At 47.4% G+C, this 18699-nt stretch overlaps 1 protein-coding gene across 1 annotated transcript in view; it reads left to right on the top strand.

Annotated features, from left to right (window-relative positions):
* The first annotated feature begins 12688 nt into the window (after positions 1–12688).
* LOC128584488 (tetratricopeptide repeat protein 28-like) overlaps positions 12689–18699 on the top strand; it is a 45758-nt gene continuing 39747 nt past the window's right edge. The window contains 2 exon segments of the mRNA XM_053589412.1: positions 12689–12734; positions 12858–13047. Coding sequence (XP_053445387.1) covers positions 12689–12734; positions 12858–13047 — 236 coding nt within the window.

Genomic DNA, 18699 nt, shown 5'->3' with positions numbered 1-18699 from the left:
GTCCAATTTCAGTCTTCTGCAGGTTGCCAGCCAGTTCTCCCAGCACCATTTGTTAAATAGGGAATCTTTTCCCCACTGAATGTTTTTAATTGGCTTGTCAAAAATCAAATAGCGGTAAGTAGCTGGATTCATCTCTTGGTTCTCTATTCTGTTCCAGATTGTGCCTCGGATTCTTTAGAGGAATTATCCACAATGTCATGAAAGCTCTGATTTGGCTCCTAGATGACTTGGGCGACCCCTGCTGGCAGCCTGTGAAATCAGGCGTGCCCACCACTAAACCAAAAGACAGACCCTCACTCCTAGATCCTGTATAAATGCCCTGTAGACTGTGTGGTCTGTGGGTGGTAGGGTATAAACATGGCTGTGAAGGCATGGAGTTTACTCTTATTGTTATTATTTTCTTTATTATTGTTATTTAAATGGAGGTATTAGAATGCAGGGGATGTATCCTGCTAGCTAATAACCATTTAAGTTGCATTTGGGAGCTTTCAGGACTTGACAACAGCTTTTCAAAACCTCAGGCTGTTAAACCCCCTACTGGGTTAATGTGGCAGAAAAAGACAAGAACGACACCAGCCAATGACTTTTTGTACAGTGCTGTATCTTGAGCATCTGGAAGAGAGAAAGGGAAACAGATTCTTTCAGAAAATCCAATTAGAGAGAGAAGGAAATATGCTTTGCTGAGAGAGAGGGAGGGAGGGAGGGAGAGAACAGGTTCTCCCCAGAGGTAAAAGTCTCAATATTGACAAAGGAAAATCCTATATTACTTTGACTTAGCTCAGAAAACCAGTGTTTCTAGATGTCTTCTCAGGAAACAAACAGTGCAGGTGAACAGGAAATTGTTTTCACCCACAATTCAATTTAGACAATAACAAATATGATGGTTTTAAAAACATCATGAGAGGGAATACAAAAGCTTTTCGTGATTCCTTCTAGAAGCATGGGAGCCACATTCTCCCTCTGACTTGTTTATCGATTTTGAATGAACTGGGGAATCTGGAGTGATTTGGGAAATCACCCTTCACTTTTAGGGACCACATCCTGTATGAAAAATAACCCCTACCCTTAGCTGTACAGAAGCTTTTCAGTTTAATGAAGTCCCATAACTAGTACAACCTTTCTGGAAGGAAGTATGGAGAAACCTCAAAGCACTCAAGCTAGACCTCCCATTTGATCCTGCAATCCCATTACTGGGCATCTACCCAGAAGGAAAGAAATCCTTTTATCATAAGGACACTTGTACTAGACTGTTTATTGCAGCTCAATTTACAATCGCCAAAATGTGGAAACAGCCTAAATGCCCACCAACCCAGGAATGGATTAACAAGCTGTGGTATATGTATACCATGGAATACTATTCAGCCATTAAAAAAAATGGAGACTTTACATCCTTCGTATTAACCTGGATGGACATGGAAGACATTATTCTTAGTAAAGCATCACAAGAATGGAGAAGCATGAATCCTATGTACTCGATTTTGATATGAGGACAATTAATGACAATTATGGTTATGGGGGGGGAAACAGAAAGAGGGAAGGAGGGAGGTGGGTGGGGCCTTGGTGTGTGTCACACTTTATGGGGGCAAGACATGATTTCAAGAGGGACTTTACCTAACAATTGCAATCAGTGTAACCTGGCTTCTTGTACCCTCAATGAATCCCCAACAATAAAAAAAAAAGAGAGAGAGAGAAAAAAAAGAAAAATAACCCCTACCCTAGTTGTTGCTTAGCATTTCATCACACCTTGACTTTGTCTGTTAATCTGTTACGTTGTCTCTTGTCCAGACCAAATACACTCTTGTGTATTAATAGCTCTTTGTGACACTATTTGTATAGCTCTTTGTGACGTTATTTGTATAGAAATTTTAAACATGTACAATTTACCTAGATTTAGAGGATTATAAATAAAACAACCTCCCCCTCCAGTTTTCCTCATTAAGGGGATCATATTGTATTAGAATATGCATTTCATTATGACATATTAGGTTTTATTGTGTTTATAACAACTCCAAGGGGGGGCATTCTCACAGCACTCGTGGAGGTCTAGCTGTGGGACTCCTGTTATAGGCAGGCATCTCTTTTTCATTCGTTAAAGGGGTCATTTGGCTTTTCAATATAACTTGTATTAGTGCAATTATAGGAAACAAAAATCTTTAAACACTGAACCAGACAGGTTGTTCTTTAACAGCTGGAGAAAGACTTGCCCATACCCCATACACTCTACCTTCGTGTAGCTGAAACCCCTTTCTGTATAAATGCACATAAATAATATATTGCACATACACTGTATATGCAAATGCTCCTCCCAGAGACGTTCTTTTCTCTGAGTGGACAAAGGAAATGGACCTCGTGGTGATCTTTGAAGACCATTTACAGTTATAACAGCCTATGTTTTCTACAAGAACACACAGTCATATAAAATTTAAAAGCATGCCTCGAATATGGGTGCTGATGCCGCTAAGGAGAGCTGAGGTAATGGAAATGCCCCTGTGATCGTTGAATTTCTTAGCCCCCGATTACCTTTGGAAAATGTGTCTGGGTCAGGCAGCTTTCTGAGCCCATGGAGGCGGGATGGTGACATGGGAAGGCACCGGCTGGGATTCAGCTCACCTGTCTCCCAGGCCCAATTCTGCTGCTTATTATCTGTGGGACCCTGCACAAGTGCCTGAACGCCTCTGGGTCTCCCTTCAGGCCTCTTTAACGAAGATGAGGTGATCTTCCTCCTAGCTGTGCTACAAGGATTAATAATAATATGCTAGAAGGATCCTGGGACTCAGTAATTGACTTCAGTTGTCATTAATAACACGCCTCAACTCTATTACTCTTGGATTTGGAATTAGGGAGGCCTAATTCCAGATCAGGATGGGTACTTTATTTCACATGCCCTGTGAAAGGGCTCACAGCTACTTACCTATAGAATGCTTTGTCCCCACATGCCCTTGCTGTCACACACACACTCATTTACCACACTCTTAACTACCACACTCTAGTAAGTGCTCTCACAAATATGCACACTCACTGCTTCGCTCTGTGCATACATGTACACACACCCACACATCCCAGGCTGAAGTGAGCCCTTATACAGTCCCCAGCCAGGTGGGGAAAGGAACAGCCAAGTGCCATGGATTTGGGACTAGCTTCCAAAGTTTTAGTGTTCTCTGGTGCTTTAGAAATCTGACCCCAAGCTAACTCTGCTTAAAAAAAAAAAAAAAAATTGTTACTCTAACAATCCCTCCTTTCTCTGATAACCTCATAGAAAGTTCAAGATTCTAGGAAGGAAATGGAAGAAAGGTGTTTTATAATTGCTGAAAAACCACTGTTTACTTAAAGTTGCATGTTTTGTTTTTCCAGTGACTAATTTGGTTCTCCTGGGAGGGGACAGAAGCTAACCTGTGTGGTGGGATTTTTTGCAGTAAAACCATTTCCCACTGTATTGAGGGTATGGGGTGCTGTGGGCTGGAGTACATCTCCCCAGGTTTGGGTGATGAGGGCAGGAACCCTCAGGAGTCCTTGTGCAGCCACTCAGCCTGTGCTGAGCTCTGCTGTAGCCAAGGCCCTGTTCTAGACCTTGTAAGGGTCAGAAACATGAGGCCGCCCCTGCCTCCACCCCTGTCCAACAAGGAGCAAGGAGGAACAGACCATAAGGCTCCTGATGTCTGGAACACAGGAATTCTTCACCTAGCAGGTGCTGCCGGAGATGCTCAGAGAAGGAGGCATACAGGAGAAGGCATTTGAGCTCATCTTTGAGGGAATAGCATAATTTCCATGTGTGTAGGCAGGTTAGGGGTGATGGAGAGGGGGAGTCCAGGTCAAGGGCATGGCCAAAGCAAAGCAGGAACGTGGCCCATTGCAAAGTATATTCACAGAATAGAGAGTGCCTGGTTTGGATGGAGCAGTCTGTCCCAGCTGGTGGTGGGAGATAAGGTGTGTAAGCTCACCTGACACTAGATGACAGCAGTCTTGACACCTGCTCTGCACTGTCTTCTGGGTGCTGGTTTTTGGAAGACAAATCTGACGATATTTATGTATTTTATCTGAATGCTACATCTGTGGTTTTGCTTTATTATGAAGCATTTAAATTCCTCTTCCTATTAACCTGACTGTGGTCGTGTTCAATAGCCAGAGTTTGTCCCATCATTGTCAAGGAGAAGAAAGCATTATACTCACTTGGGGCTTTGGGCTGGAAGCTGCTAAGGGTAAGGAGGTAGGCCTGCCTCCTCGCCACTCACTTGCTGGTATTACAAGGGGCTAGGAGACAGGACTGTTCCTGCCTGGCTGTGTGGCTTTGGGAACTCTGGGTCTGGCAGATGGTTAAAATGGAATCTTGTTTTCTATAGGCCCTTTACAGGTACCTGTAGCTTGTTGAACCTGGGCAGACACACGTCTGGTCCTCCGTTTTTCTTCTTATCCCTTGGCATCGGGTGTGCGCCTCGACTGGCTTCTCCAGGGGCCCTTGTTGGACAGAGATGAAGACAAGCCATCCCTGCTCACCCCCCGGGACTACATTTGGTCCACAGGAAGCATTCTTGCATCCTTGCCACTGATGAACTCCAGGAGCATAGGCTATTCCTCTAGCCTTGCCCATCTAGCAGGGAAGGAGCAGAGTGGGACAATGAGACCCCACTCAGCATGGGGCCGGAGGCTTCAGTCCTGCATGTCTCTCTCCTGACTTCAGGGTAGACGTTTCTAAGCTCTCTGAGTAGTACCTCCATGAAAATACCTCCTGTAAGATGGTCAATCTCACTACTCTCCCGGAAGGGCTGGGATGGGGACTCACTCTATGGTGGTAACACTCTCCAAAGAAATCTCTCCACCAGTCTTATCACACCCTCCTTTTCTGAGCCCTGATGGAGATGGGGACCTAAAAGCCCTAAGGCAGGTTCTCAAAGCCATTGTCTGTGTGCGTCTGGACCTGGGAGGTGATGCAGAGTGCATGCTTCTTTAGTGTCTGATAGTCATCGTGCTGACACCTCAGTTAGAGGTCCCACTCCTGTGTACACACACATGTACAGGCAGACACACATGAATGTATGTAAACATGCACATCGGTCATGCAGGCCGTCTGTTTAGACAGCAGTTTTAGTGCTCACTTTGTGGGAAGATAGAGGGGTTTCTACTTTTTCACTTGGTTTCCTTTAGATTCAATTTTAAATACAGTCGTGTATATAACAATATATTTTTTAAAAAACTCTTTTTTATTGTTTTGGGAGTTTTTTTCAGTTTTTTTTTTTTTGGCCGGGGCTGGGTTTGAACCCACCACCTCTGGCATATGGGGCTGGTGCCCTACCCTTTTGAGCCACAGGTGCCGCCCTTAACAATATTTTAGTCAACAATGAACTGCATACACCGAAGAGTCCCATAAGATTATAATACTGTATTTTACTACACCTATTCTATGTTTAGATACACCATTGTATTAAATACCATTGTATTACAGCTGCCTACAGTAATGGTAATTGATGTTAGAGTGGGTTTGAGAGCCACTTTGTCGGGGGGATCTCCATTGCCAATGCTTTCTCATCGAAGCTTTCAAAAATAGACACCACGTAATGGGGCCTTCCAATCGATGACAGTCTTCGTGCACACAGACTACTGAGCTAATGGAAGTGAAACCTTCTTATTTGTTTGATCATAGTGTTTACTGAGAGAAGAAAAGCTAGAAAAAATACCCATGTTCCTTTTTTTAACACTTAAGTGCAGACTAGATAATTCTAGGCCATGAGATACGCAGGGTACACACAAAGTGCTTTCGAGTTAAAATTGCACAGTTCTGAATCCCAAAGGCCAGAAGGCTTTCTTTCATCCAAATGATCTTAAGAAAGCACATTTGAGGAGGAATTGTATTCTTTTATCAGTTTAACAACAAAAGTCCCCATCAGAGCTTATTGATCATTCATACTGTGTTTGTGTGTGTGCACGCTCGTAGATTCTTGGCAGGTAAATGTAATTATTTGCCTTCAGACCAACAGAATGTTTGTTCTATAAATAGCAACTGTTAAATATAGTATGGATTATAGTCTTGAGAAGATACAGAGAAAAAGTGATTTCTAGAGTGACATACAGGTGCAAGAAATCAAATCTTGTTTCATCCAAATATCAGCAGAGAGACCAGTGAATTGGTGGCCGCGATTGGATTTCTGAGAAGAAGCTATCAATACCCCTTAGCTAGTGTCAACAGTGACTGCTGGAGGGCCCCACTGCTAGCGTGAGTTTGAACCAGCAGCCTTGACTTCAGAGTCTGTGCTTGCTGTACCACGTTTCCTCTGGTCGTGAGGTCTGGACTAGGATATGAGGCGGCTCACTGGAAGGAGTTTTCTGAGGAGAATGGCATTCACAGTGTCCCTGCCCTCACAGGGACAACACATCTCTCTGGTGTGCAGCTTGCACTCTTCCTGCCCGCTGACTGCCTCCGGCCGCACTCCTGCATGGCCTACAAGTTTGAATGATGCTGGAGAGGCCGGGCGCAGTGGCTCATGCGTGTAATCCCGGCACTCCGGGAGGCTGAGGCAGGTGGCTCCCTTAAGCTCAGAAGTTTAAGACCAGCCTGAGCAAGAGTGAGACCCTGTCTCTACTAAAAATAGAAAAAGCAGCTGGGCATTGTGGCAAGCACATGTAGTCCCAGCTACTCAGGAGGCTGAGGCAGGAAGATCACTTGAATCCAGGTTGCTGTGAGCTTGGCTGATGCCTCAGCACTCTAACCAGGGCGACAGAGTGAGATTCTGTCTCAAAAAAAAAGAAGAAGAATGATGCTGGAGCAACTTGGCAGCTGCGGCACTGACTTAGTGTAGCAAGGCCACACAGGTCCCTGAGGATGCTTCTCGGCTTCTTCTCCCTCTCCCCTCAACAACAATCCTCTCAAAAGCATTGATAGTCTCAAGAGGAGGGTTTCTAATAAAATTATGGGGGTGAAATCCAAGGAAATCCATGTAATTCAAGGGCGAGCTTGGATTAGAAAAGCAAGGCTGGGGGAGCCCCAGGCGGCAGAAGGCACCTGATTCTCCTCACTGCTCAGTGGCTTCAGTTAGCACCTCCAGCAGTGTGTAAAATGCTCTCTGCTCCTAGTCCTAATGTGAGAAAACAGCCACCTTATGTGGCTCATGTGCGTGTCACCCACAGCCTATAGAACTAGCCACAGGAAGTCATATTTAGCTCTCCCTGAATGCCAGTGCTCAAATTTTGGGGAAGAGAATCTGGTAGGCTTAGCTTAGGTCAGAAATCCACCTCTGGTACAGTCAGCAATGTTGGGGAAGAGAGTCATGGGGCATAAACTCAGCACTCATCCCTGTGATCCTGTGGGTCTGGGAGGGAATTTCTAGAACTAGAATCTGTATGACCAGGGCAACTTCCCCGAAGCTGTCTACTACACCGCCCCCTTCTCCCCATCCCCAAACATGTAGCCAGTTTTCCTTCTTTAAAGACGTACATCAGCTTCTGTTTCTTGGGTTCTTCTATGTGAGACAACCCATGGAGTAGGATGCCTCCCCCACTTTCCTTGCTGTCCCTGAAAATAAGCCCCAGGCTCTTTTCATCTTAAAGGTTTACTAATCACTATGAAAAGACCAGACAGGGAGTAGTAAGTAATTCACATGGGAAAGGTTCAAAGGTCTCAGACAACCTAAGTTCCTGAAGTCTCATGTCTTTAGTTTCTGGCATTCTGTTGCTAAGTGGCTTTTGGAAAAAAATGGGCCCTTTCAGCCATCAGCAGACTGACCACACAAAACCCAATAAATGCCCATGGTGTTTGTCATCTGTCATCTCTTCATGTCTCCAAGACATTCTCTGCTTCCTGGTTGTAGAGTCTCCACGCAATGTGCTGGCACAGTTAGACCTGGCCTTTTGGAATCATTTAGGTGGCACCGAATGATTATATGTAGTAGCAGCAAGTGAATTCGCTCCTGCTTCCTCAAGTTTTGCCAATTGTAGAGGAATCCTTGCTTTGAAAGGAGTATTTTGCTGCCTTTTGATGTGCTCCCACTGGTGTGGGGCTGGTGCTGTAGGAGCCACCTCACTACCCTGTGCAGGGGACACTGAAGACAGAGTTGCCCATAGTTTCCAGCTTCAGGGTTGCTAGTAGTCGTTCTTCAACAAATAACTGGTTATCAGTGCACAAGAAGCCTGGAGATTGGTGGTGGTGGTGGAGATGAAAAAAGAATGAGTTAGCAAAAGGATGTTGAGACATAAATGAAAGTGTGATTTGTGGAATTTCAGTTGCACTGTCAGGGGGATGACAGAGAGCGTGTTCTTGGAGAGATCAGGAGGCCACACTTGCAAATGAAAATCCTGTCTGGAGTCTCTTGCCAAGCCCTGTCCCCCAAAACAGGATGAGCCCTGGCACAGCTCCGAGGTGCTTGATTCATGGGCCGTTTCCATCTCTCTGGGGGCTGCGTGGGAACAGCATTTTGGAGCCTGCGTCTGGTGACGGCACGATTTATATTCCCCAGAGCAGGCAGGAGTTGGGCTTTTCAGAGCATTCCTGGAGCAGATGCTGGCCAGGCAGGTGGCACCGTGAAGAAGCTTCTGTCTGCTCCCTCTCTAACACTCCCCTCTCAGCCCTCGCCAGGAAATATACTTCCCTGTTCCACAGTTAGGCCAACCTTTGGTTGTCTCTGTTCTCCGTGACCGTGGTGATCTAAATCTCAACCTTCCACCCAACCTCAGGCAAGGGACTGGAGCGGGGTCCAGCCAGAACTCTGGCTGATGGGCAAGTGCCAAATCAGGGGCCTAGAACAAGAAGGAGGAAAGGGTCAGGGGAGTGAAGTCTGATCCAGAATCCTTAGGCCCAGAGAGCCGTGAGGGAAGGAGAACTAGAGCATGCCAGTCAAGCCCAGAGGCAGGACCGTGGGTCCAGAGCTGGGTAAATAGGACTAGACCATGAGCAGAAGGGAGATAAGGAGAGGCGCGATCTTAAGTTTGGCACCTCCCTAGCTGGCTAGTGCTGGGCAGCTGGAGAGTCAGGAGTGCCCCGCTTTTCACTCCTCACACCTTGCCGCCAGGCTCACATCCCCTCTTCCTCTCGAGGTACCCTCCCAGCAGAGTCATGACTACCAGTTTTGTCTGCAAGGCCAGCACTTCTCTCTTCTTCCTTCCCTGCTTCAGAAGGTGGCCATGAGATTAGTGGGCAGACTCAGACCATGTGTCCAAGTGCTCCAGGGTCACTTTCTGCACAGCCACTCTTTGTTTATTCATTCATATTCTCATATTCATTCCCTCTTTCTCATTTTATTTTATTTTATTTTAAGGCAGAGTCTCACTCTGTCACCCAGGCTAGAGTGTCATGGCGTCAGCCTAGCTCACAGCAAACTCAGAGTCCTAGGCTTAAGTGATCCTCTTGCCTCAGCCTCCTGAGTAGCTGGAACTACAGGCGCCTGTCACAATGCCAGGCTAATCTTTCTATTTTTAGTACAGACAGGGTCTCACTCTTGCTCAGGCTGGTCGTGAACTCCTGAGCTCAAGTGATCCTCCTGCTTCAGGGGTGACAGGCATGAGCCACCACACCCAGTCCTCTTCCTCTCTCTCTCTCTCTCTCTCCTTAATCCAGCACCAATTATTCATTCATTGTATATATACACATACAAATCCCACTATGTAATATTTTCTTTTTTGTGTCTTGCAGAGATTAGCATGCCTGTCTAGCACCTTTTCTGAACTTTTCAGGGGCAGAGGCTGTCTTCATTTGAAGTAATCCCCACCCAGCTAAGGTTTTCCAGTATGTTTTAGATAGGTTGATCAGCCTAATGGCCAGATAAATAAATGAGTGGCACCTCATTTATCTTACTTTTCTAACTCCCTCCCAGAATTTATTATCTAATTTTTTAAATTAACATACACTATGTATGTCAGTATCAAAGTAGGAACACAAAACCACACAGTAATTTCCGCAGAGATAGGTTAAGGTAAAGAATTATTAACTGTAATGGAAATCAGAGTGAAAGGGATTGGCTAGTAAGAAGTAAAGAGGCGTCTAAAGAGTATAATAATGTCATACTAGGTAGTAAGTACCTTGAAGGTAGGTATAATGTGACCCTCGTCTGTTTATCCCCACTCCGTAACCATGCTGAAGCAAAGTGAATCGAATCAGAGCTGGTGGTGACCAGATGGGTATAATGTGGGGGACATCTCTAGAAAGTCATCCTGAGAAATGGGTACTGGGGAGTGATTGTGCTATGTGGACCGTACTTGGGATCCCTACTACATAGACGAGGCTTGTTTTGTAAATGGGAGATTCCTTTATCTCTGACATCGCCTGTTTGTTTTCTCCTTCAGTGTTAATACTTTGAAGGGTCAGGAAATAGGGAACAACCCTATTCAGCAGGAGATTCTGAGGGCTCACTCTGCAGCTGACAGTCAGAGTGGAACTGCAAGATAATGGAGCTGATACTGGTCCCAGCCAATTCTTCTCCCCTTTGCAAAGTGCTGAATGACAAGCAGATTTCTCAGCTCCAAGCAGGCAGTCTCATTCAGAGGGTAAATGTGTCCCTGGATAGAGGAGCTTGTTGAATGATACTTACCAGGGTCTCTGTGAAGGGCCCTCAGCTCCCAAGGGAGCATTTCAAACCTTCATCTGCTCTCCTGTTCAGCTGACAACCATGGGGCGGTGAGAGGAATAAAAGCTCTCCAGCAGGATGGAAGCCCTGGTGATTTGTTTAGATGCTAGAAGTTTCTTGATTTCTCTTGCTTCCTGTATTCGGCCCCTCCCTCTTGTATGCAAACCCCAGACAGAGAAGCACGGAGTTTGTGCTGGGAGGGCTGGGAGGTCAGCAAGTGCTGCAGGCCCCACCACCCAATGCTCCTGGGCCGAGTTTCTTGGCTTCTCCACACCTCCATCTCCTCATATACTATGGTGACAATAAAAGCTACCTCACAGGATTATCACAGAGATAAAATTAAACCTATATAAAGACACTTTGCACATTTTAAAATGCTCTGCAGCATAAGCCACTCATTTATTCAGTAATTCCTTTTGGTACACCTGCTGCATACCAGGTACTATACTGTCTGAAGGGCCAATTCCAGACTGTGCAAGCCGGGAAGAAAAGCAGGCTACTAGCCAGGACTTTCCCAGCCATCAGTGTGGTTCTGACATGATTTCCAGCTGTGTTTGTCTGGGTTCTCCAGAGAGACAGAATGTGTAGAAGATAGACACACACACAAATAGAATGTATCTGTATATGCCAAATATATATAAACAGGGTATGTTAATATGTATGTGTTTATATAAAGAGATAAATAGATTTATTATGAAGAATTGGCTCACACAGTTATGGAGGCTGAGAAGTCCCAGCAGCAGCAGCAGCTAGAGAACAAGGAAAGCCAATGCTGTAAGTTCCGGTTCAATTCCAAGTGTGAAGGCAGAAGCCTGATGGGACAGAGAGAGTGAATTTTCTCTTACTCCCCTTTTTGGTTCTCTTCAGGCCTTCAGTGGATTGGTGGCTGAGGTGCACCCAACCTGGGGTACAATCCGCTTTACCCAGTCTACCAACCCAAATATTAATCTCATCCAGAAATGCCCTCACAAACACACCCAGAATGATGTTTAAGCAAACATCTCCCCCACCCTGCGGGCCAGTCAAATGACATCAAATTAGCTGTCACACCATGGCTGGTGTTCACATGGAGCATGTAAATGTTTGTAGCGGCTTTACGTTGTGTTCTTATTTGGCCTCCAGAATGACCCAGTGAGGGGCTTATTACCCTTCTCTGTCCCAGGCATCACCAGGTTGACCATATGAAACAGGCCATATTTGCCTTCAACCCAAATCTCCATGCACTGAGACTCCCCTGTCAGTGACAGGAAGCCCACTCCTCTCCAGAGTCCCACTTGCCTCGTGCATGAGAGGACTACGAGCCTGTCTTTTGCCTCCTGTGCCTTGGTGTTCCCCACTTTGTACACTGGTCCTTAGTCAGCAGGGAGGTTTAAAAGAAATTTTTCCTCATTGCCCATAGAAATAACTATCTGTGGACTAGGTATCATTCAGCAAAGTCAAAACGTAATCTCGAAGCCAAGATTAGAGATGTAGAGATGTGCCTTTGCCAGGCCTCAGCCAGTTGTGAGGTATGGGGTCGGCCGACGGGGATGGCCTCTCATGGACGTGTTTGCCCTGGCCTGGCTTGCCGTGTCTCCTCAGAGAACAGTGCATGTCTTTTACATTTAATAAGCCTTTTGTCATTTTAACCTTGCAGATGAATCTAGGCATTTTGGGTATTTTGGTTTACTTAAAACCCGTTGTGAGATGTTGTATTAAAATCTGTCATAGGGGAAATATGAATTTATTAATTCAAAAGCAGTTGCATCCTCATGCTGAGCTTGGAAAATGGGCCAAATCAATAGCATTTCTCCAGCTCGCACTTCGGACAATGCCCACTCTGCCTGGCCCTGCAGCTACTTATGAGTGTGTCTGTCTCATCTGGAAAATGACTTTTTAGGCTGCAAGTCCCCCATGCCTAGGGTGGTACCTGGCACAGTTCAGCTGCCTAGTTACTTTTCTGGAATGGACTGTACTTGTTCTGGGAGGGTTGTCACACAGCTGTACTCCCCTCAGCTCTGTTCTGGGAAGAAGGCTCCGTCGGCCCATCACAACCAGCATGTCACCTCGTGTGTGTCATGCCTGTGTGACACCGGGAATGCATTACTTACTCAGACGCAGCTCCTGCCTGTAGAAAGTTCACAGCAAGTGAGGGCTGATGGGCCATGAATACCCATCAGAGTTCACCTCGAGAAGTGCTGGAGGAGCGAGGTTTAAGAAGAGAGCCTCAGGGACACTGACGAGGGTGAGGAGGGAGGAGGGCAATGCCAGCCTCGGTAGGAGGGATTCACTGTGTAGCAACATGGCTCAGTACCTCTGAGGGGATTTCCCTAGCTCAGCACTTCTGTGCTCTGAGAGGCTTTTTCTGCAATTTTTCCTGTAGGGCCTGTGCCAGCAGCGAGACAGAGAGCGAAGCTGGAGACATCATGGACCAGCAATTTGAAGAGATGAACAACAAACTCAACTCAGTCACTGACCCCACTGGCTTTCTGCGGATGGTTCGCCGCAATAACCTCTTTAACAGGTGCGAGTAGGGCTCCTTCCCTGGCCCTGTGCAGGGCAGGATCCTCTGAGTACAAATAATGTGCTTTTGCGGAAGCTCCTTCCAGCTGGTTAGGCATCTGGCTCATGTCACGCGTTTACAGAAGCAAGTGTGATGCTTCCACAGCCCTGTGCTTGTCAGGGCCTCTGCTTCACAGCAGCACCTCCAGCTCAAGTGAAAAGACAGTGACAGGCTTGATGTGACAATCCCCATTTGGCTAGGATGGGAGGCCCAGGGGAGGGTTGGCTGCTTCTCCGCATATCCTCAGAGCTGACTTCCTGAACACCCAGCAGAAGCCAGACAGAGTAGCCTCACGTCCTTCTTTGCCACTTTCTGCAAGTAATTCGCAAGCCAGGCACCTGCATTGGCTTCCTGGTCTGACCTTCGGGGAGTCCATCTCAGGAATGGAGATGGCAGCATTGCTGGAGGAAGAAACCAGGCTAAGAAAGCACTCATCCAGACCTAGGTCCACCCTATACCCCAAGGCCTCAGTTCCTTACTGCTGTCCCAAGTAGGCCTTAATGGTGTTAGGATGAGGTGGGGTTTAAATTACCAAGCCAGCGTGCCCCTTCATCATTTTATCAGAACTGATACCCAAGCTGGGTCCATGTAAACTGGGGCAGGTGGTCAGAGTTGAGAGGCACCTGTCCCACTGTCATCTGGTTGCCTGGCAACAACCTGGGAGTACATTTTGATAGACCTCTCCAGAAAGACATCAGGTCCCTGCCACAGTCCAAGGGCCTCCCTTTAAAGGGCATCTGGTTGACCCTGGAACATAGGAGGGAAGTGACTGTGCACCGGGTAGGAGGCAGCCTCTGCTTGGCACCCCTACTGTGCTGGGCGTTGTGTGCTCTGTCTGTTCCTACTCCAGGCCCTGGTTTCCTCTCATTATTGTGCTGTCAGGGTGATAAACGTGTGTTTACTTTCCCAGAGCAGCGCTAAGGAGGAAGAGAGCCAAAGGGTGGGGACTTAGAAACTGGCAGCTTGATAGAGAGGAGGCCAAAACTTCAAGCTGGTTCAGCCCCGGTTCCGACTTCCCTACCACCTTTGCAGGCGTCCCTCCTGGCTTCAGGTTTCATGTAGGGACATGCCATAGTCTGAGAGGTCTGGAAATGGGCCTGGACGCACATCCCTTCTCTACCAGTGTCTTGGCCATTGAGGTTATGTTCAACTCAGCCAGGTGATGTTATTCATGGTTATAAACTAGAAGAGCTCAGGGCATGGCCTTCGGCTCTGTTGCTTAGTAGCTATATGACACTGGGCAGGCAATTTCACCACTTCATCCTCAGTTTCCTAATCTCTGAAATGGGGACAGACTTCCCACCCTGTAGGTTTCCTTTAATGTGGGAATTAAAGGAGCTAATATATATAGATAAGGCATATACTTAAAAGCCACTGGTGGCCTTCTACAGTTTTGAGTAAAGTAGAAGAGCAATTACTGAACTTGAATTCTTAAGATAACGTGGGTAGATAAACTTTGGAAGGGGTGAAACATGTATGTGCTTGTGCAGCAAGAGGTGGCCACCCTGGATTGCACCTCTCCCACCCTGTATCCAGCCCTACCTCTCATCCTTCACGTGAGGGAGCTGCCAAGATAGACCATCTGGCATCCATGGGGACCTGATAATGGGTGCTCCAGTAGTCAAGAGCCAGTGCCCCAGGGACCTCAGGCACTACAGAAAGAAAGGGGCGGGCCAGATGTATCTGGAACCTTAGCTTACTTACCACCCTGGGCCCAAGATGGGGTACATTTTGGATGGTGGGGTTGTTCATTCGGGGAAGATGTTTTTTTTTTTTTTTAATTTATTTATTTTTATTGTTAAATCAAAGCTGTGTACATTAGTGCAATCAAGGGGTACAATGTGCGGGTTTCATATACAATCTGAAATATTCTCATCAAACTGTTCAACGTAGCCTTCATGGCATTTTCTAGTTACTGTATGTAGGCATTTGCATTCTGCATTTAGTAAGTTTCGCCTGTACCAATTCTAAGATGCACCGTAGGTGTGGCCCCACACATTACCCTCCCTCCACCAAAACCTCCCCCATCCCTTCCCCTTCCTTGTGGGGAAGACATTTTATGTCCTTTCAGGCAGCTCTGAGATAGGTCCTGTGAGCACAATACTATGCATTAATTTGTTGGTTCATTTAAACAGTACAACCTGTGCCCCCCAGCCAGGCTGAGTATTAGTCCCAGCCCTGGGTACCTGATGGGGAGCAGCAAGGCTTACAGCACTGGACCCTGGGCCCAGCTGACCAGCCACTCAGCACCTGGCTCCCTTGGTAAGGTGTGACCCAGCCACTCAGCTTGGGCCCTCAGTAGTACCTGTACGAAAGCAAAGGAGTCAGAAGGGATCTGTGCAGACCCTTCCAATTCTGGACTTCTAGAAGATACCAGGGGCAGGTTGGATGAGGGAAACAGCCTGCATTCTTTCCACCTCAGTGTAGTGAGCCCTTAAGGGCCAGAAGAGTTTGCCACGCTGTGTGTTCTCTGCTGCCTTCCTGACCAGCCCCGGAAGAGGGAGCTCTGGACTCCATCCACAAGGGAGCAGAGCTACAGATGAGGACATCACAGAGGCAAATAGCGCAAGCTCTCACAGACTTCCAGGGCAGCCTCACGTCTTACAGATGAGCATACACATGCCAGGAGGATGGACACCTGCCCGTGAGCAGATGCCAAAGCTGGATTTCATTTCCGGACACACCTCCACCTGCCCTGCCAGTCTGTCCCTGCCCTGCTGTGGAGTCTCAGGCCTCCCTTTCTGCCCCTTCCATGCCTAGAGATCTGTGCTAAGGAGTGTGCAGAATGGCTGAACAGAAGCTTTTCTGTAAACTCCTGTGAGTGATTAGCATTTGCAGAGCACTTATCCCCTGGAGCCCACAGAGGTGAAGTGGGAGCAGCCATGTGTGCAGGGCCTGTGTGCTGGAGCAGTACGGGCTCCTATTCCAGGGCTCTCCAGCTTACTGATTTCATGGATTCCGTGGCCCCCTTGTTCCTGGGCAGTTTGCAGACAGATTTGTCAATGAGGCTGCCAAGGCTAAAGCAAGTCAAGTGAGACTTGGCTTCAGATTTTTCTTTCTTGCCACTTTAGGAATTGGTCTTTGTTCTGCTATTGTTTTTGAGGTCTCTGCAGCCACTATTTTTCTTCTCACCTATGCAGTTTTGTAGAAAACACATGTGCATTTTGAACTCAGGGCAGGCACCACCATTGAATGAAAAACAAGGACACTTCTCTCACTGGTGTCCTGAGTCTGGTTGGTGTGGGCCCCAGAGGGCAGGCCAGCATCCCTAGACTCTAGAAGTGATGCTGAGGGCTGGTGGGCCAACAGGTGCATGTACAGAGTGGGAGGTATCCGTGGGAATGTATGTATGTGTTTGTGTTCGGAGTGTGCATTGGCTGTGTATGTATGGGGTGTGTGTGGTGTGTTCGTGTCGGGTGGGGGGGGCAGTCAGCAGATCACATTTGCTGTTAAAAAGAGGAGGAAGGACAGCTCAGGATTTTGACTATATCCTGGTTCCCAGGCCCTAGGGCAGTGCCTTGACATTAACGTTTGCCTATCCAGGATCATGTAGGACAGTACCCCAGGGAAATATCCTGACTTCTGTTGCCACCACTTGTGTAATATGCATCCTAGATTGAATTTTCTACATTATGGCTGTGTGAGTGACATGATATGGAGGGGGCTTTCCTGTTGCCCAGAGAGCAATGACCAGAGCCAAAACAAAGGACAAAGAAATGTTAAGCATCCCCACTCTACAGAGAGGTGCACAAGGGACCAGAGCCCTGCCTTAGGTCTCTGCAGCTTCCTCTAGCACCTGCCACACACTCCCTGCTCTCACAAAGACTGGGCAGGGAATCAGGTGAAAATCTTCCACCTGGTCAGGGTTCCCTCCCACAGAGAATCACTCACAAAACAGGATCTGCAAAAAGGGGAGGGAGCCATCATAGCCTACGGGGCCAGTTTCCCATGACGGTGGGATGGGAGAGCAGAAAGAGGGGTGCTCAGGTGAGATGGGCCAGCCACAGCTTGCTCTGCATGCCCGTGTGTGTGCTTGTCCTGCTGGGGCTTCATCGGGCTCAGCCCCTTACCTATTCCCTAGCCAGGAGGCTGTCTGCTGGCAGAGGACTGCACCAGCAAGACACAGGGTGTGCAGGCAGAGCTGGCCACGTCATCAGGGGGGTGGAGGGAATCCCAGAGGGTCAGGCCCTGACAGTGGGGAGAGAGGGGTGCCTCCAGAGCCTGCCCTGTGTGTGTATCTGCATGGATGTGTGGTTGTGGTTTTGTATAAACATCCTCATGGGCCCTGCCTCAGGGATGTACTGAAGTGTGCTCAGGTGGTGCTACAAAAGTTCAGTGTAGCCTGGGAGGCCCTGTGCGTGTGGATACCCTGCTGGTCCTTGGATTCCTATGTTTGGGGACCTTTCTTTGGCAAGCCACATGGTACGGGGGAGAAATCTTGGACCTTGTTTGGAAACCTGCCTTGACCCTTTATTGGTGGGTGGCCTTCATCGGAAAGTGAGGGTAAATAATGCCTCCTGATGGAGCTGTTACCCGGATGTATTAAGGGTGCAGTGCGTTTGATGATGGCCAGGTAGATCCTGCTGTATAGTGAGCAGCTTATTTCTCTGCCCATCTTGGGTCTGAGGTTGACATGGCACCAAAGGCTCTGTTTCGGGAGTAAATCAACTACTCCAGAGATAAAATCTCCACCCAGAAAACTGACTGGATAGCTCCATGCTTCTTCCTGCTACAAACTCTCTCGAGTTGCAGACTGAATAAATGCAGAATCATGACCAGTCAGACATCAGCTGCAGCCACAGCCCTAGCTTTGAACCCCTGAGGTTCCATACCCAGCTTTCTGGACAGTATCATGCCATCCCTGTCCCCAGCTGTTTGTTGTGGCCCCATGGCTCCTGGCTCAAACAGCTCTGACCTGGACCAGCCCCTGCCCATTCACCTCACTGTGGTTGTCCTGATCACAGGCCTTCCCTGCCAGTCGCTCTAACTGTTGGTTCTAGTCACCAGGCCTCAGGCAGGAGCTCCTGTCCTGTCTCTGCCTGTCCTAATACAGCTTCTGGAGGCACCAGGCTTCCCTACTCCCAGGTCAGCAAACCCCTGGTGTGCCCACATGCATACACTGTTTCACATTCTGTGCTTTCCAGGCAGCACCAATATAAATGAGGAGCAGGTATGAAATTAGATGACCTCTATCAGAAATTACTTTCAAAGCAGATCCATCAGGTAGTGACAAGTTTATTCAAAACAGAAAAGGAGTCCCAACAGATTGACTGCAAATAACAAGTTAGCCAAGATATGTTAAGGCACAATTTCATTTATAAGTAGTTTTCCTTAACATTTGTTTATTGGTTCACTGTCTTTGTTCCAGAAATAATTTAAGACAGTTTACCAGAATTTACATGAATGCCACAAGATCGTATAAAAAAATTCATGGGTGAGAAATGTAGAGGTAGAAGAGAGGGAGTGAAGTTTATACACACAACCCAGCAACATGAAGCATTGCTAGAGATGGCCGCAGACTGGACTCTTGAGTTTTCCCAGGAGTAAAAGTAGAGAGGTCAGCTTCCTGCCTGATTTCCTAGTTCTGGCCCAGACCCCTGAATCAGAATCTTT

This window comes from Nycticebus coucang, chromosome 4 (assembly GCF_027406575.1).
Source record: "Nycticebus coucang isolate mNycCou1 chromosome 4, mNycCou1.pri, whole genome shotgun sequence".
Classification (NCBI taxonomy): domain Eukaryota; kingdom Metazoa; phylum Chordata; class Mammalia; order Primates; family Lorisidae; genus Nycticebus; species Nycticebus coucang.
Note: the sequence above shows the minus strand (reverse complement) of the source record. Positions and strands in the feature narration are given on the sequence as shown.